General features: G+C 43.3%; 1 protein-coding gene across 6 annotated transcripts in view; it reads left to right on the plus strand.

Annotated features, from left to right (window-relative positions):
• Positions 1-17,325, plus strand: part of LOC126213321 (peroxynitrite isomerase THAP4-like) — a 257,176-nt gene extending 239,851 nt beyond the window's left edge. For all 6 annotated transcript variants that reach the window (XM_049941013.1, XM_049941012.1, XM_049941016.1 and 3 more), the window contains 2 exons: positions 1,743-1,813; positions 16,224-17,325. In XM_049941013.1, coding sequence (XP_049796970.1) covers positions 1,743-1,746 — 4 coding nt within the window. In that variant the 3' untranslated portion in view covers positions 1,747-1,813; positions 16,224-17,325. The remainder of the gene's footprint in view (positions 1-1,742; positions 1,814-16,223) is intronic.
• The last annotated feature ends 107 nt before the right edge of the window (positions 17,326-17,432 follow it).

Consider the following 17,432-nt stretch of genomic DNA (forward strand, 5'->3'; position numbering starts at 1 on the left):
GACGGGTATATATGTCCTGACTGACTGGCAGTCGAATTGAGACTCCATATGTGTTGTCCGACACTTATGAAGGCAGTGAGCTGGGAGGTCAATTTAATAATTATTTTTGATGTGACTTACCAAATGAAAGTGCTGGCAGGTCGACAGACACACAAACATACACACAAAATTCAAGCTTTCGCAACAAACTGTTGCCTCATCAGGAAAGAGGGAAGGAGAGGGAAAGACGAAAGGATGTGGGTTTTAAGGGAGAGGGTAAGGAGTCATTCCAATCCCGGGAGCAGAAAGACTTACCTTAGGGGGGAAAAAAGGACAGGTATACACGCGCGCGCACACACACACACATATCCATCCACACATATGATGTGTGTGTGTGTGTGCGAGTGTATACCCGTCCTTTTTTCCCCCTAAGGTAAGTCTTTCCGCTCCCGGGATTGGAATGACTCCTTACCCTCTCCCTTAAAACCCACATCCTTTCGTCTTTCCCTCTCCTTCCCTCTTTCCTGATGAGGCAACAGTTTGTTGCGAAAGCTTGAATTTTGTGTGTATGTTTGTGTGTCTGTCGACCTGCCAGCACTTTCATTTGGTAAGTCACATCATCTTTGTTTTTAGATATATTTTTCCTACGTGGAATGTTTCCCTCTATTATAACCATACTAATAATTATTTTTGAATTATTTCAGAATGAATGAGACTTTAAAATTGAGGTTATGCTCATAATTGTTGTTTGGTGTAGCTTATTGTTCTGGTTATATTTGAATGTCTGTGTGCACGTAAATGTAAGGTTCAGTTGCCTTCTGAGTGTGCCGATGCAAGGGACACACGATTGCCGGCACCTCGTTGCAGAATTATTGCATTAATTTTGGTTTTTGTCACAGTGTCGCATCTGTATTGCGCTGACAACAGTACACGACAGTGTAAATGTCGACATTATTCGCGATTGCTCACGGTACCTGCTGTCGACACCTGTAACGCCCTCCGTACCTCATTGTCCTCCTGTTTGCATTCAGTACTGCTCGGTTGTGTCTTAAGGTTTTGTTTTCTGACAGTCCCAGTTGTGCATTAACAGTGTTACATGCCAATACTACGGGTGGGTTTACTAGTGAAGAGTTGGCCCGTATGCGCCTCTTATGCGGGTTCACTAAATGCGGTGGAAGAACGGCACGAGGACACCGTGTCGAGTTGTTCCCTCGGTGACGGCAGCCGCACATTCTGGTTATTGCATATTACAGGCTTGTTCACTGCTGCGAAGGTATTTTCACAGAAACAGTGGCGTCTGCTGTACAATCTGAATAGATCGCAGTTACATTACTAGTCCGTAATTGGCCATTGGAGTCCTCTGTCCGTTATACCAAAATACTTGGGAGATATCCCTGAACAACCTCTGAAAGTTTGTTGGCAGAGTTCTGGTTCACCCATTATAATGTTTAAGCATCTTGGATGCATATCTTTACTGCTTCTGGCCAATATAGTTTTTGTACTCCATTGCATATTGTTTTTGTATCGCCATTGATAAATGCGAGACACAAAACACTTGTAACTAAGAGCATTATTATTCAAGAAATAAAACTGTGTCATAAGCTGGTAAGCTTGATTACTCTGCCCAGTCCCCACCCACCCCCCTCGCCCCCCCCCCCCCACACACACAGAGAGGGAGAGGGAGAGAGAGAGAGAGAGAGAGAGAGAGAGAGAGAGAGAGAGAGATTGCAACTAAGGATAATTCCTTGTGTTTATTTTTGCAGGTGAACTGGCAGTAGGGAGTGATAGCCTGTCTACCACAAGATGGATGAACTGAACAAGGTAGAAGAGACAGGTATGTGTATAAATGTTCAGTGTTTTAATGAGTCAAACTCAGCCCAGTAAATTTTCATCCAACTAGTACTACACGATATCAAAAGCAGTGAGCAGTTGATGAGATAGTTCACTGGTGCACGGCCATAGATCAGGCACAGCATTTCAGTGAGCTGATGAAATTTCCACCATCAGATGTACCAATGAACTAAATACGCAGGAAATGGCGAAGGCACGAGGCGAACGGCTCCTCTGCTGGTGCAGTTCGTCTAGTCTCTCACCGGCTCCTTGGCAGTCAGTTTATCGGCGCTCCTGACATTGGCGATCTGGTCACCAGCTGAAATATTGTCCACGCGAGAACTTTCACCGTGAATTATGCCGGGAGATGTTGGAGAACCACACGAGTGACCAGTGGTGGTTGTTGTTATTGTCATCATCATCATCATCATCATCATCATCATCTTCGGTCGAAGACTCGTTTGGCACAGCCCTCTGACCAGTTCATTGTTCCTCTTTCTGAACTGATACTTGCCATCCATAAAATTCCCTTTGTTTAAATTATTTTTGCCCTTTCTTATCATGTGATATATATGAATTTTTGATTGGCATACATACCAAACCTGGGTCACTGCACTGCCAATCTGGATCTAGTAAACTGTACAGGGAATATTAAATATTGGCACGAAATAGTGCAGGCAAACCCAAAAAGTCTTTAGACCACAGAATATCACTGAGCAGCAGCACTCAGGTCGGTTTGACAGGTCTCCTATTTGTTTCGACAAAGATGACACAGCTGTGTCAAAACACGTTTGAGGCTTATGTACTGGGAATAAAACCAGTCTCAGAGTGTTTTTGGTAAATGGTGTGTTCTGTTGAATGATGTGTGTTTGTGGTGCTGTAAAATCACACATTAGAGCACAGTATTGTGACGAGGTGCTGTATTCGAACACAATTTAATTCTACAAAAGGACCCGACATCAAAACCACTTGCAAGCTTTCGGTAAATTTGAATGCCGAGGCAGCGTTCCCCCGGGCCAGCTATAGTTACTCCAGAAAATGTTGCCTCAGTTTCTGGACTTACTCAGCAACATCAAAGGAAATTCATACGAAGAACTGCAGCAGAGACCAGATTGAGACACTCCAGTGTACATACAGTTCAGGGAAACAATCTATGCATTTATATTCAAAATACAAAGTAGTAGGTCTTCCCACACCGACTGTGTGACAATCGGCTGACTTTGCAAATCAGATTCTCGGAACGACTGATAATGAAAGGTTTGATGTTGGCTGCATCTGGTTCACAGATGAAGTACTCTCCTACTTGAATGAACTTGTGAATAAGCAAAACTGATGATTTTGACATTTTGAAAATCCCCATTTGTGTGAAACAAAACATCAACAGTTTTCCAAAGTTAATGTTTGGGCTGCGGTATGCAGCAGATACATTACCAGCCCCTTTTTCGTGTGAGTATTAAGTTCCAGTGAATTATATGCCACAATTTTGAAACAGTTTGCCACCTCACAGCAAGTGATTTAGGATCGACCAGGCGCCGAGTGGTTTGTGCAAAATGGGCCCTGATGACATTACAGGGAACAGATGTTACTTTTCTGACCAGTATTTTCGGAATACTGTCAATGTCATGGGTTGTCCCAAATTCATTGGTGCAGGCACGGATTGGCCTCCGTATACATCCAAATCTTGACTCCTAGTGACTAGTTTTTGTCGAGCACATTCAAAGACGGTGTCTATCAGAAGTATCCCACTGAGGTGACTGAGCTCAAATCATACGTATGCCAATTGAATTCGTGTCTGTTGAGATACTTCAAGATATGGTGGCAAATATCATCGTTCTTTTGTGCTACCTCTCTTCTGTGTGCAGTAGACACTTCGAAAAGATAGTGGTATGAATGCAGTGGGTGCTTACAGAGAATGAGTTAGTCGATGCCTACCCCTATCAGCTGTACAGCATCCAGTACCTCCCGTCAGCAGCTTTTGTCACTACTGTCGTCAAACTTCTGCACAAAATTCTCACAGGTTTCACAATAAACATGGTGTTTGTTGCAGTCCTCTGTTAGTCTTTGTTCTCATGTTGTTTAATTTTAAAACTGGGGGGTCATTTGTAGGACATCCTGTATGTGTTTGCAGCTTAAAGGTGTTTTAATGGTTTCATTCATATATAACACACACACACACACACACACACACACACACACACACACACACACAGTCATACAATTTATTATTTTGTCTTCATATATTTCTGTAGATGCTTTACGAGCTGTTTTTGGCACATTCTTGTGTTATATACACTATGTGATCAAAAGCATCCGGACACCCCCTGAAACATACATTTTTCATATTAATGATTAATGGAAAATCTCATGTAAAGATGTGAAACAAATACTAACAAAGAGAGAGAGAGGGGCTGGCCAGTACTTACCTCAGCTCAGTACAACCGATAGATACTGTTTACCTTTCCCCTGTTTCTTCATAACCTGGGTTGTGAGTAACTGAATCCACTTTCCCTTCTTGCCCTTTTTTCCCCTCTCTCCTCCCTGACGAAGGAACAAAGTCCCGAAAGCTAGGATACGTAAATTTTCTGTTCTGTTTTGTTTCTCTATCGGCTGTACTGAGCTAAGTACTGGCCTGACCCTCTATCTCTCTGTTAATATTTTTCATATTAAGTGCATTGTGCTGCCACCTACCACCAGGTACTCCATTTAGCGACCTCGGTAGTCATTAGACATCTTGAGAGAACAGAATGGGGCGCTCTGAGGAACTCACGGACTTCAAACGCGGTCAGGTGATTGGCTGTCACTTGTGTCATACGTCTGTATGTGAGATTTCCACACCCCTAAACATCTCTAAGTCCACTGTTTCCGATGTGATACTGAAGTGGAAACATGAAAGGACACGTACGGCACAAAAGCGTACAGGCCGACCTTGTCTGTTGACTGAGATCACCGACGGTTGAAGAGGGTCGTAATGTGTAACAGGCAGACGTCTATCCAGACCATCGCACAGGAATTCCAAACTGCATCAGGATCCACTACGAGTACTATGACAGTTAGGTGGGAGGTGAGAAAACTTGGATTTAATGGTCGAGCGGCTGCTCATAAGCCACACATTAGGCCTGTAAATGCCAAACGACGCCTTGCTTTGTGTCAGGAACGTAAACATTGGACGATTGAACGGTGGGAAAATGTTGTGTGGAGTGACGAATCAAAGTACACAATATGGCAGGGTGAGTGGGTGTAGGTATGGCGAATGCCCGGTGAACGTCATCTGCCAGCGTGTGTAGTGCCAACAGTAAAATTCGGAAATGGTAGTGTTATGGTGCGGTCATGTTTTTCATGGAGGGGGCTTGCACCCCTTGTTGTTTTGCGTGGCACTATCGCAACACTGTCTTGGTTCCCACTGTTGAAGAGCAATTCAGGAATGGCGATTGCACTTTCAAAAAAAAAAAGGGGGGCCGGGGGCAGTGTGGTTACATGACAATAACATCCCTGTAATGGACTGGCCTGCACAGAGTCCTGACATGAATCCTATAGAACGCCTTTGGGATGTTTCGGAACGCCGACTTCGCGCCTGTCCTCACCGACCGACATCGATGCCTCTCCTCAGTGTAGCCCTCCGTGAAGAATGGGCTGCCATTCCCCAAGAAACCTTCCAGCACCTGACTGAACGTATGCCTGCGAGAGTGGAAGCTGTCATCAAGGCTAAGGGTAGGCCAACACAGTATTGAATTCCAGCATTACTGATGGAGGGCGCCACGAACTTGTAAGTCATATTCAGCCAGGTGTCTTGATACTTTTGATCACATAGTGTATGTGGGAGTGTGTATTGTAAAATACACTGTCTCGTATCAAACAATGTGAAGTCCAGCTTGTAACATTAACTCTTATGCAAAGCATAGGTAGCTACTCACAGTTGGCTATACAGTTGCACAATGTACATCTGAATGTAACTTGCTAAATTTCAATTGCTGCTTCACAACTTGGGTTAACTACGCAGATAGGTGTTATCACCTCCTCTCAACTCGCATCCCCTCACCCTCAATCTGCTCTGCTCTCTACTGGTATACCCACTGGATCCTCCCATTCTTTGCTCCTCTCCTTTCCACTCCGTTTCCTCCCCTCTCCCGACACTACAGGAGTAGCTTTGCCCGCTACCTCTAGTAGCTTTGCCCGCTACCTCTAGTAGCTTTGCCCGCTACCTCTAGTAGCTTTGCCCGCTACCTCTAGTAGCTTTGCCCGCCACCTCTAGTAGCTTTGTCCGCCACCTCTAGTAGCTTTGTCCGCCACCTCTAGTAGCTTTGTCCGCCACCTCTAGTAGCTTTGTCCGCCACCTCTAGTAGCTTTGTCCGCCACCTCTAGTAGCTTTGTCCGCCACCTCTAGTAGCTTTGTCCGCCACCTCTAGTAGCTTTGTCCGCCACCTCTAGTAGCTTTGTCCGCCACCTCTAGTAGCTTTGTCCGCCACCTCTAGTAGCTTTGTCCGCCACCTCTAGTAGCTTTGTCCGCCACCTCTAGTAGCTTTGTCCGCCACCTCTAGTAGCTTTGTCCGCCACCTGCAGTGTAGCTGTGTCCGCCACCTGCAGTGTAGCTGTGTCCGCCACCTGCAGTGTAGCTGTGTCCGCCACCTGCAGTGTAGCTTTGCCCGCCACCTGCAGTGTAGCTTTGCCCGCCACCTGCAGTGTAGCTTTGCCCGCCACCTGCAGTGTAGCTTTGCCCGCCACCTGCAGTGTAGCTTTGCCCGCCACCTGCAGTGTAGCTTTGCCCGCCACCTGCAGTGTAGCTTTGCCCGCCACCTGCAGTGTAGCTTTGCCCGCCACCTGCAGTGTAGCTTTGCCCGCCACCTGCAGTGTAGCTTTGCCCGCCACCTGCAGTGTAGCTTTGCCCGCCACCTGCAGTGTAGCTTTGCCCACCACCTGCAGTGTAGCTTTGCCCACCACCTGCAGTGTATCTTTGCCCACCACCTGCAGTGTATCTTTGCCCGCCACCTCTAGTAGCTTTGCCCGCCACCTCTAGCAGCTTTGCCCGCCACCTGCAGTGTAGCTTTGCCCGCCACCTCTAGTAGGCCGTCCACGTTCCACCGAGCAGCAATGTTTCCTCTTCCCCCACCCATACCCTGCAGTGCCTCACCCCCCCTTTCCCATTCTAGTACAGATTGTTGCTCCCATTCGGTGCATTTGTTTCAGCCTGGCCTGATGAGCAAGAAATAGCAGTCCCTTGTGTGTGTGGGGTGTGCTTGCTTGTGTGTTTTTCTCTTCTGGTGAAAGCTTTGGCCAAAAGCTTGATGTGCAACAGTCTCTTTGTCGTGCCCGTCTGCAATTTTACATGTCATCTTTATTGTAGTAGCTGTCTGTCCTTTTCGTAGTTACTGGCACATGTCTCACATGTAATGCTTGAGGGCGTGTTGCAAACAGTTAATAAAATAATGTTGACAAAATGGTGGATGGTTTAAGATCAAAATTATTACAAGGTGTACAACTTTGCTTCCGCCGTTTCTCCCCACATTTGAGGCTTTAATGAAACAAATTGGTTACACATGTATCATTCAAAGTATTTTCCATCCCTGGCCACTACTTTCTCCCATCTTCCGGGCAGTGTACGAATGCCGCGTCGAAAAAATTGTTCATCTTTTGAAGCGATCAACGAATCTATCCAATTTGTGACTTCGTCTTAAGATCGGAAGTGTTGGTTAGCCAGGCCATGTGCCATTGATCTAACTAGGTGATAGTCGGAAGGAGCAATGTCTGGAGAATACAGCGGGTGGGGTAGGACTTCTCATTTTAACGTTTCCAAGTACGTTTTGGCCTCTTTCGCAATGTGGGGTCGAGCGTTGTTGTGCTGCAGAATCACTTTATCGTGCCTCTCTCTATATTGAGGCCATTTGTCTTTTAATTCTCTGGTTGAACGCATTAATTGCATTCAAAAACAAGCACCTGTGATTGTTTGACCAGTGTTTTAACACCTCTTGGAGCCGTGAATATTCGGTTTGGCCGTCGACGTGGAAATGTGACCAGGATATCCCCGTGATATTTTGCGTTTAGGGTTATCGTAATGAACCCATTTTTCCTTCCTGGTTACAATACGATGCAGAAATCTCTTCCGTTTTTGCCTCTGAAGCAACTGTTCACACACACACACACACACACACACACACACACACACACACACACACACACCGTTCAATGTCTCTCGGTTTCAGCTCACATGGAACCCAAGTTCCTTCATTCTGAGTCATGCCCATAGCCTTGAGACGTTTTGAAATGGCTTGCTGTGTCACTCCCACTAACCGTGCCAGTTCTCCTCGAGTTTGATGCGAGTCTTCACTCAGCAATGTCTCCAATTCTGCATCTTCGAAAACATTCTCTCTTCCACCACTATGCCGGTCTACGACATTAAAATCACCGTTCTTGAAGCATTGAAACAACTCGAGGCACGTTCTTTCACTAATATTGTCCTTATCGTATGTACTTGAGAGCATTCGATGAGAATATAGTAGCATTTTGCAGTTTTAAGAAATAAAGTTTGAAATAAAGTACCGTATTTACTCGAATCTAAGCCGCACTTTTTTCCGGTTTTTGTAATCCAAAAAAAAACGCCTGCGGCTTAGAATCGAGTGGAAAGCAAGCGGAAGGTCTGAAAAATGTTGGTAGGTGCCGCCACAACTAACTTCTGCCGTCGAATATATGTAGCGCTACACAGGCATGCTTCGTAGGCACAAAGATAAATACTGGCGCCAAAACCTCTGCGTCAGTAAATAAATTTAAAAAAAGGTAGAAGACGAGCTTTTTTCTCCGCCCCGAGTTTCAACCAATACATTTTCATACATTATCCAACGAAGTAAATACAAATTCCGTATTGTTCATCTTCGAATGTAGCAGAATTTCAATGTACTACGAAAATCCGACTGGCAAGACTTTTTGGGATGTTTGTCAATATGGCCAACTCTACGTTCTGAATTTTTTCCTACCTGTGAGAAGAGATGGTTGCTAATAGGAACCAGATGAAATGTGAATCACATACAGTGTTCTCTTCACCATAAGAATAATACGAATATAAACATTTTGCCATGTATTCTTTCGCATTTGCTGCTATCTCATTTAAATCCTGTCTGCCTAATAAACTACGAAACTAGGAAGAATATACGTATCGTGTCATGTTTATATTCATATTATTCTTATGCCTAATAGTGATGCAGTCAGAAATGAAGCACGGCAACTGACTAGATTTTTAAATCTAAGACGACTCTAATTTCTGTGCAGAATTTGATGTACTAAAGAAGCGGCCGCAAAGATTTTCAAACGGAGAAAAATTTTCGCCTAACTCTCGTTCAGAACATGTTCTATCATACACAGTCTACTATTTGGTTCTTGTTGATCATTATCAAAGAAAGCAGCAGTCTAAGTAACAACAAATAGCAGTCTCTTGCCATTGTTTCGCTGATGAAATGATTCCTCTCTTTTTTTTTTTTTTTTTTTTTTTTTAAATTGTAAGTGACGGTAGCGCGCACAAAAGCAAGCCATGCCGCGAGCGGCGACAGGCTGTAAACACACACTATCAGAATGCGACAAACAATGCGTGACACAGTACAGTAACGCATTTTCAGCTTAGAGTGACGTAAACACCCATAACAAAGAAAACGGCACTTATGCGATCAAAGCAAAATAAGCAATCAATTCAAACCATACGAAGCACGTGAAAAAGGGTACCCGTATAAATACAGACGGAGCGCCTGACGCATAGCAATGTCTACCTGGTAAAGCTTAACTGCTAAGCTTACGACTCGAACCAAATTACTGTAGGTGTATCGTCATTCATTCGACCTAAATTGTGTCTCATATTACAATGGACCAACTTTGTTTCGATTTGGAGGTGCGGCCTAAAACTTTTCTCTCTCCTTGAATTTAGAGTCTCAAATTTCAGGTGCGGCTTAGATTCGGGGATTTTTTTTTTTTCTTTATTTTGAGTCTCATTTTTCAGGTGCGGCTTAGATTCGAGTAAATACGGTATATAAAAATCTGTGTTTTCTATTTGGCTGGTAAAACTTTTAGTGAATATTGTGACTTTATGTCAAGGAGTGTGATAGGTGTGCAGCTTAATGTTTTCGTTTATCATTCTCTGTAGACCCCATTGAGGAGGAGAGCCTTCAGGGATGGAGAACAATTAAAAGTCTACGTTAACACGAGACACAGAAATTGTAGAGAGTGTAAGGGAGGTGTTCGTGTTGTTGCCCCGGATGACGATTACACGAATATTTTGTCAGGATTTGTAAGCGGCAGGTTCACGAGGTACGGCAATACGCGAACACCGAGAAGTAAGTTTAAACAGTTTTATTAACAGAGGCGGATTATAAAACGTGCGCGCTACGTGTACCCGTCATCACTGTGTCTGACATCCTAACACCGGCTAATTACGGTCGTGTCGAAAGGCTCCACGGTGAGCTAAGAAAAGAGACATACTCACACCCGAGGCCGCGCTAGTTAATACTGTGCGCTGCGGGCGGCGTCCAGTCGCGTACTTTGCCTCGCACTGCGACCGGATTCACATGTACTGACGAGCAAATTGTCAGCATTCCAGACGGGTTGGCTGGCAAGCGCGTGTTACGTACTGTACAGCTGCGCGCAATCTGTAGACCCTTCCGAGAATTAATTTGTGTACTGTGTGAACAATAACTGCCGAGTGCTGTTCGTGCTTATGCTGTTTAATTGTAATGAGAAAATTTAGAGGACAGCTGCTACTTCAAAAGATCTGGTGCCTCCTTGGTTTTACCATTAGTTAAAATTTGTGCTGCTAGTAGCTTATTTTTCCAGAAAACTACTTTTCTACACTAGTTGATGCTGAATGCTATTTACAGTACTTTACTGGAGTGTAGCTTTGTAACGGACACTGCTACTTGCTGTGTAGCTAACAGAGCTTTTCAATCTGAGTGTCCCGATATTTGGGCACTGTGTGGAAAGTGTGGCTAATGACATACGACTGAGGAGGCGGTGCAATTATTAGCACACTGGATTCGCATTTAGGATGACGGCTGTTCAAACTCGCATCCCACTGTCCCGAGTTAGGTTTTCTGTGATTTCTCTAAATTACTTTGGGCAAATGCCGGGACGGTTCCTTTGAAAGAGCACAGCCGACTTCATTCCCCGGCCTTCCTAATCCGACGGGACTGACGACCTCGCCGTTTGGCTTCCCGCGTATCACCTGACCGACATTTTTTCAAAATTTTCTTTTGAACTTGTTCCCAATTTTATGTTTTGCCACAACTTGTCGTTAAACACTGGTACCGGTACAGCGACGCACGGTGAGCAGCAGGGTGCATTACAGTTGCAATCGATCGACCTGGGTCTGGACGAGGTGAGCAGGGCTTTGCTCGTGAAGCTGTTTGTGAAAACGACAACAGTAGTACTGCTGCTTTTTGTAAGTATCAATGTATTAAAGAAGTACAGAGTGGTCCTCTTTGCGCAACCGGGTTGAACACGATTCAGAAATTCGAATTAACTGGATATTTGGAAATTGCTCCTTACAGAGGCCGATGGCTAAGTGCACCACAATGTTACTGTTGCCACGGCTGAGAATACTGGATGCAGTGTGCACTCTTCTAGCTACGTCACAATTACTGAACGTTCCACAGTTAGAAAAGTGCTGCGAACAGTTGTGAAATAGTGTGTCTACTGTATCTACTCGAGTCTAAGCTGCACGTGAAAAATGAGACTCGAAATCGAGGGAAAAAAAAATTGCCCGAATCTAAGCCACACCGAGAATTTGAGACTCGAAATTCAGGGGGACAGAGAAGTTTTAGACCGCACCTCCAAACTGAAACAAAGTTGGTCCATTGTAATGCGAGACACAATTTAGGTCGAATAGATGAAGATACAGCTACAGTAGTTTGGTTCGAGTCGTAAGCTTAGCAGTTAAGCTTTACCAGTTAGCCATTGCTATGCGTCAGGCACTCCGTCCGTATTTATACGGGTACCCTTCCTTTCTCAGGTGCTTCGTCTGGTTTGAATCGATTGCTTGTTTTGCTTTGATCTGATAAGTGCCGTTCTCTTTGTTATAGGTGTTTACGTCACTCTAAGGTGAAAATGCATTATTGTACTGTGTCGTGCATTGTTTGTCGCATTCTGATATTGAGTATTTACGACCTGTCGCCGCTCGCGGCATGGCTTGCTTTTGTGCGCGCTACCGCCGCTTACAATTAAAAAAAAGGAGAGGAATTGTCTCATTAGCGAAACAATGGCAAGAGACTGCTATTTGTTGTTACTTACACTGCTGCTTTCTTTGATAATGATCAACAAGAACCAAATAATAGACTGTGTATGATAGAAGACGTTCTGAATGAGAGTTTAGCAAAAATTTTGCAGGCACCTCTTTAGTGCATTACATTCTGCACAGAAATTACTCATCTTAGATTTAAAAATCTAGTCAGTTGCCATGCTTCATTTCTGATTATATCAGTATTCAGCATAAGAATAATATGAATATAAATATGACACGATACCTATATTCTTCAGTGTTTGCTGTTGTCTCACTCTATTTTCGTAGTTTATTAGCCAGACAGGATTTAAATGAGATAGAAGCAAACACAAAAGAATACAGGGCGTAATGTTTAGATTCATATTATTCTTATGGTGGACTACTGCATGTAATTCACGATTTGTAAAAGCTCCTATTAGCAACCATCTCTTGTCACAGGTAGGAAAATATTCAGAATGTAGAGTTGGCCATATTGACATATGTCCCCAACAGTCTTGCCAGTCGGATTTTAGTAGTAGATTTTTTTAGTGATGACTTCAAATGCAGTGTTGGTGTTGCCTTCAGTCCATAAACTGGTTTGATGCAGCTCTCCATACTTTTCTATCCTGTGCAGTGAAGAGTAGCCACACTTACAAAATACAAATGAAAGTAACTTAGAAATTAAATGCTGAAATTTAAAATAAAATTGTATTAGGTTTTTAATACATCTTATACGAAATGTTTAAAATATCAGTCACAATTCTAAATCACTATCACTCGATTCTTTGTTGCTCATTTCTTCATACAGAGCATAGTTCTATGTACCATCTAGCGCATTGGATACCGAACATTTTTTTATATGCTTGTTGCGCAGTCTGATTTGGAACACACTTCCGTGCATCATAAATCCACTGGCACACTTGTGACAATCTTGCGCCATTCACACGTCCCGTCGGTGTCAGTTGTCTGTCGCTTTTCGAAAGCCAGTCTGTGTACATGCATTTAAGCTTGTCATTAAATGGTTCATTCAAGAAGACGTCGAGTGGTTGCAGAATTGACGTCATCCCGCCTGGAATTACTGCCAAGTCCGTTTTGCTTTCCTCTAATTTTCGTTTTACTGCAATTGTTGTATGGCCTGCGTACACATCTAATAACCAACAGACTGCGTAAACGAAGCATTGCGCCAGGACAGCGATTCCACACAGGCCTAATCCATTCCAGCACCATGTCCTCCGAAAACCACCCAGTTCTGTTTGCTCATACAATTACACTTTTTGGAAACACTTCTGATTTCAGTAAAGTCTTTCGCTTAAAAACTACAAATGGGGGTAATATAGGTCCATCTGCTGTGCAAGCAGGCCTGAGGACATCTGCTGTTTTTTCACCCCCTGATGTAAGAACACTTATGTCTTTCTTTCCATTGGCGTCAACTGTATAATTTGACGGCATGTCGAAAGATACGGGAGTTTGGTCAGCATTTACTGTCTGACCAAGAAGGTATTGCTTTTCTGCTATTTGTTGTAAACTTACACTGCTGCTTTCTTTGATAATGATCAACTAGAACCAAATAATAGAAGTGGTGAAATTCCACAAGTTTTCTTCATAATTTTTCGGCAGCTTCTGTGCAACTGAAGTTCGCCTCTGAAGTGAAAAACCCCAGCGCTTCATAAACAGATCACTCCAGCTGCGACTAGCCTTAAAATTTTCGGTTTTTTGCTCTCGAGCAATTTTGTGTGCTTTAATTTTTAAAATTTTGGTGTTCACAGGCAGGAATTTCTGACACTGTTCCTTAACAAATTCATTCAAAATCACTTCTAGTGCATGGTATCGGCCGCACTTTGACCCACTAAATGCTTTCTAGCTACTTGAATATTCAAATAATTTGTCTCTCTGCAGTCGCCATCGCCTGATGTTGCTCTCGTCAATCCAGTATTGCAGACCTGCAGCACGATTAGAACTTTGTTCCGCAAAAGAAATAACTCCCCTCTTGAATTTGGAACTATAATTAAAGTGCTTCCTTACGGTTCACTAACACCAACAAGCACTTCACAAAATTCCACGAAGTAATAGGTGCCGCTACGTGAAATCTTAATGAGCCCCAGCGTATCAACTTGTGCAACAATCATAAAGCCTTGTGCATTGTTGGTATTTTTCTCTAAAGAAATTTATTTTTGTAGCTATGAATATTTGAAAGGCTGCTACATTCAAAGACGAATACTATGGAATTTCTGTTTACTTCGTTGGATAGTGTACAAAAATGCAGTGGTCGAAATTTGTGGCTGAGAAAAAAGCTCGTATTCTACCCCTTTTAATTTATTTACTGACGCAGGGGTTTTGGCACCAGTATTTATCTTTATGCCTGCAAAGCATGCGTCTGTAGCGCTACATATATTCGACGGCAGAAGTTAGTTGTGGCGGCACCTACCAGCATTTTACAGAACTTCCACTTACTTTGCACAGGTGGATTACAAAAACTGGAAAAAAGTGCAGCTTAGATTAGAGTAAATACGGTAGTGCAGTTCTAGGCTGCTGTGGATGCTGATGATCATTACATTGAGCAACATTTGTAACTTGGAACATAGACATGGAATGCAGTTAACAAATATTACCCTCTCATGGGGGTATTTAAATGTGTGTGTGTGTGTGTGTGTGTGTGTGTGTGTGTGTGTGTGTTTTTCCCCTCCCCCCTGTCGTTTATTCGTTACCTTTCATCCACATATCATTACAAGTGTATCCACATAGTTTCATTGTCCTACAATCACATGTTTTTCAGAGGGAGTCCTCTCAAGCAGTGAAAGCTTTATTCTAACCATCTTGTACTTTTCTATATAGGACTAATGGCTGGAACACAGAAACATACGAGGCTAATCCCAAAAGTAAGGTCTCCTACTTTTTTATAAGTACAGAACTCTGTGTGGCAGTTGGTCACACTGTTACGAAGAGTGCCTCACGTGCTGTGTGTAAACATGCACACGCCGCGCTGAGTCGCTCAGTCTTGGCTTGGCAGCTGTTGAGAATGGAGCTCTCGTCGGATGTTACCGCCAAGTGCGAATTGCGTGCAGTTATTGGGTTTTGAATGCAAAGGGCACTGCACCGATTGAAATCCATTGGCAATTGATGGAAATGTATGGTGAGTCGTGCACAATGTCAAAAATGTTCGTAAGTGGTGTAGAGTGTTTTGCTGCTGGTCGGACCGCAATTCGTGACGAACAAAGGAGCGGGAGACCGTCAGTTTCTGAGGAGGGGTATTGCTGGTCGACTTATGCCCACGGGGACCACAATTAATGCTGACAGGCACTGTGAGACTCTGAAAAAACTCAAACAGGCAATTCAAAACCGGAGAAGAGGAATGTTGCGCAAGGGTGTACACATTCTGCAAGACAACGCTCGCCCACACATTGCTCGGCAAACCGTTGCTCTCCTGCAACAGTTCCAGTGGAACATAATCACCCACCCACCCTATAGTCCTGACTTGGCGCCCAGTGACTATCACCTGTTCCTTAGGTTAAAAGAACATGTGACCGGAAAATGATTCAGCTCCTATGACGAGATGAAAGAAGAGGTTCGTAACTTTCTGAACAGCATGGCCACGAGCTGGTTGACATGGGCATACAAAAACTGCCACAGCGTCTAAAAAATGCATCGACAGAAATGGTGATTATGTCAAATAATAGCTGAATGTTCAATCTGTAAACTGATGTAAGCCATTGTAGAAATAAACAGGAGACCTTTCTTTCGGGATTACCCTCGTATAACAGAAAACAGCTTTCATACTAGCTCTTTTTCTAGCAAAACTGCAAACATTCTGTGTTCCAGCCGTCAGTCTGCTATAGTTGAGTGGTTGCTTTTCCCTTATTTTATGTATTGCTCCATCCAGGACTTCCCATTATTGTTAAAAGTTATTTTGTGTCTTATGTTGTCATTGCATAATTCACAGTCAAATTGAAACTTTTTTATCAGCAGCAACAAGAACCATTAAGTAATACAGGTATTATGTACTACAGGAAAGTAAGAATTCAGAGATGCTCGAGTAGACTTCTGCAAGGTTTACAGTGTATGTCCCACTTCTCGTGAAACAGAAATATTAAATCTTTGTTCCAGTTTTGGGAAATTACCAATTTTTTTGTAGAAATTTTGCGTTGTGTAATACTTTCCTCCTCTCACTTCACTGCGTTTATCTTCATTCCCACAGGCAACAAACGGTTCTGCAGCTATACGAAGAAGACGGCTCACCGTGACGTGAAGACAGGTAGCAGTGACAGTCCAGACGACGACACGTACTGTTGCCGAGTGTCTGCACCAGAATGTCGTGAGTCACAAAAATATGAAACTCGGACATTACACTCTGGAGATGGAAAGCATGTTTGTAACGTGTAGGAAGTACAGTTTTGGTTGTCCTGGATCCTACACTGCTTCGATCGTAATGGGGCACGTACAGTGTTACACGCGTCTGAGGTTACGTGCAGAATGCCATTTGTATTGTGAGAAATCAATACGCAGTTGGCTACAGAAGGCTGCAGTGTCGGAGTCGGGTTGTTGGCGTACAGTGTGGGACGGCGCCTGCTCGTGCGAGACGTGTGAGATGGCATTTGGATTGTCTTTAATCGTGTGACACTCTGTACTAAATTCAGAGAGCTCTTTTGTATGTGCTAGAAAAGAATCCACACACTGTGTGTGACAAGATTTTTGTTGTGGTTTGTAATACACAGTACCACTTGCGTAGTAAGATTTGTTAGAGACCAATTTCTGCTGTGGAGCTTCTGTTTTTTGAGTGTAATGTGACAGAATAAAAGCTGAGGTTAGTGACACTAATGTACAAAGAATTAAATTCTACTACACAAGTGGCATTGTGAATTGCATACCGTTCTCTGACCACTTGGTGTTGCTCTGTGCAACTGTGGCAAATATTACCAAACTGTTGCTTGCACCTGGTTGAATGATTTTACTTATGTGAAGAGACGGGATATTTATGGTAACTGTATTGCTGTATGAGAAGAGTGTAAGCTTCTGAAGACTATAAGGACTAACTTTAGCTCTGTTATTGTGTTTCTTAAATGTGTTATATTATTAAGTATTTATTTTTTACTAATCAAATGCAGTTTTTGGCAATTCAGAATTTAGTTTTGGAATGAAATGGAGCAGATTGTGTGCTTGGTCAAATTTGCTGGGCTCAATCCAGTCTTTGTGTTCCCCCTAAAGTTTTTACCTTTGTAGCTCCCTCTACTACCATAGAAGGTATTTGCCAATGTCTTTACTTAACTTGTTGAAAGACAAAATTTTGCCAAGGTTAGAGCTAAAATGAAAATGATGAGTGTTTGCTTTTAAACGTAATCCTCATCATCTCTGAATTTTTGAAACCAACAATTTTATTATATACAGGGTGTTTCAATAAATGTGTTTG

The sequence above is a fragment of the Schistocerca nitens genome, chromosome 11 (genome assembly GCF_023898315.1).
Source record: "Schistocerca nitens isolate TAMUIC-IGC-003100 chromosome 11, iqSchNite1.1, whole genome shotgun sequence".
In the NCBI taxonomy this organism is placed as follows: domain Eukaryota; kingdom Metazoa; phylum Arthropoda; class Insecta; order Orthoptera; family Acrididae; genus Schistocerca; species Schistocerca nitens.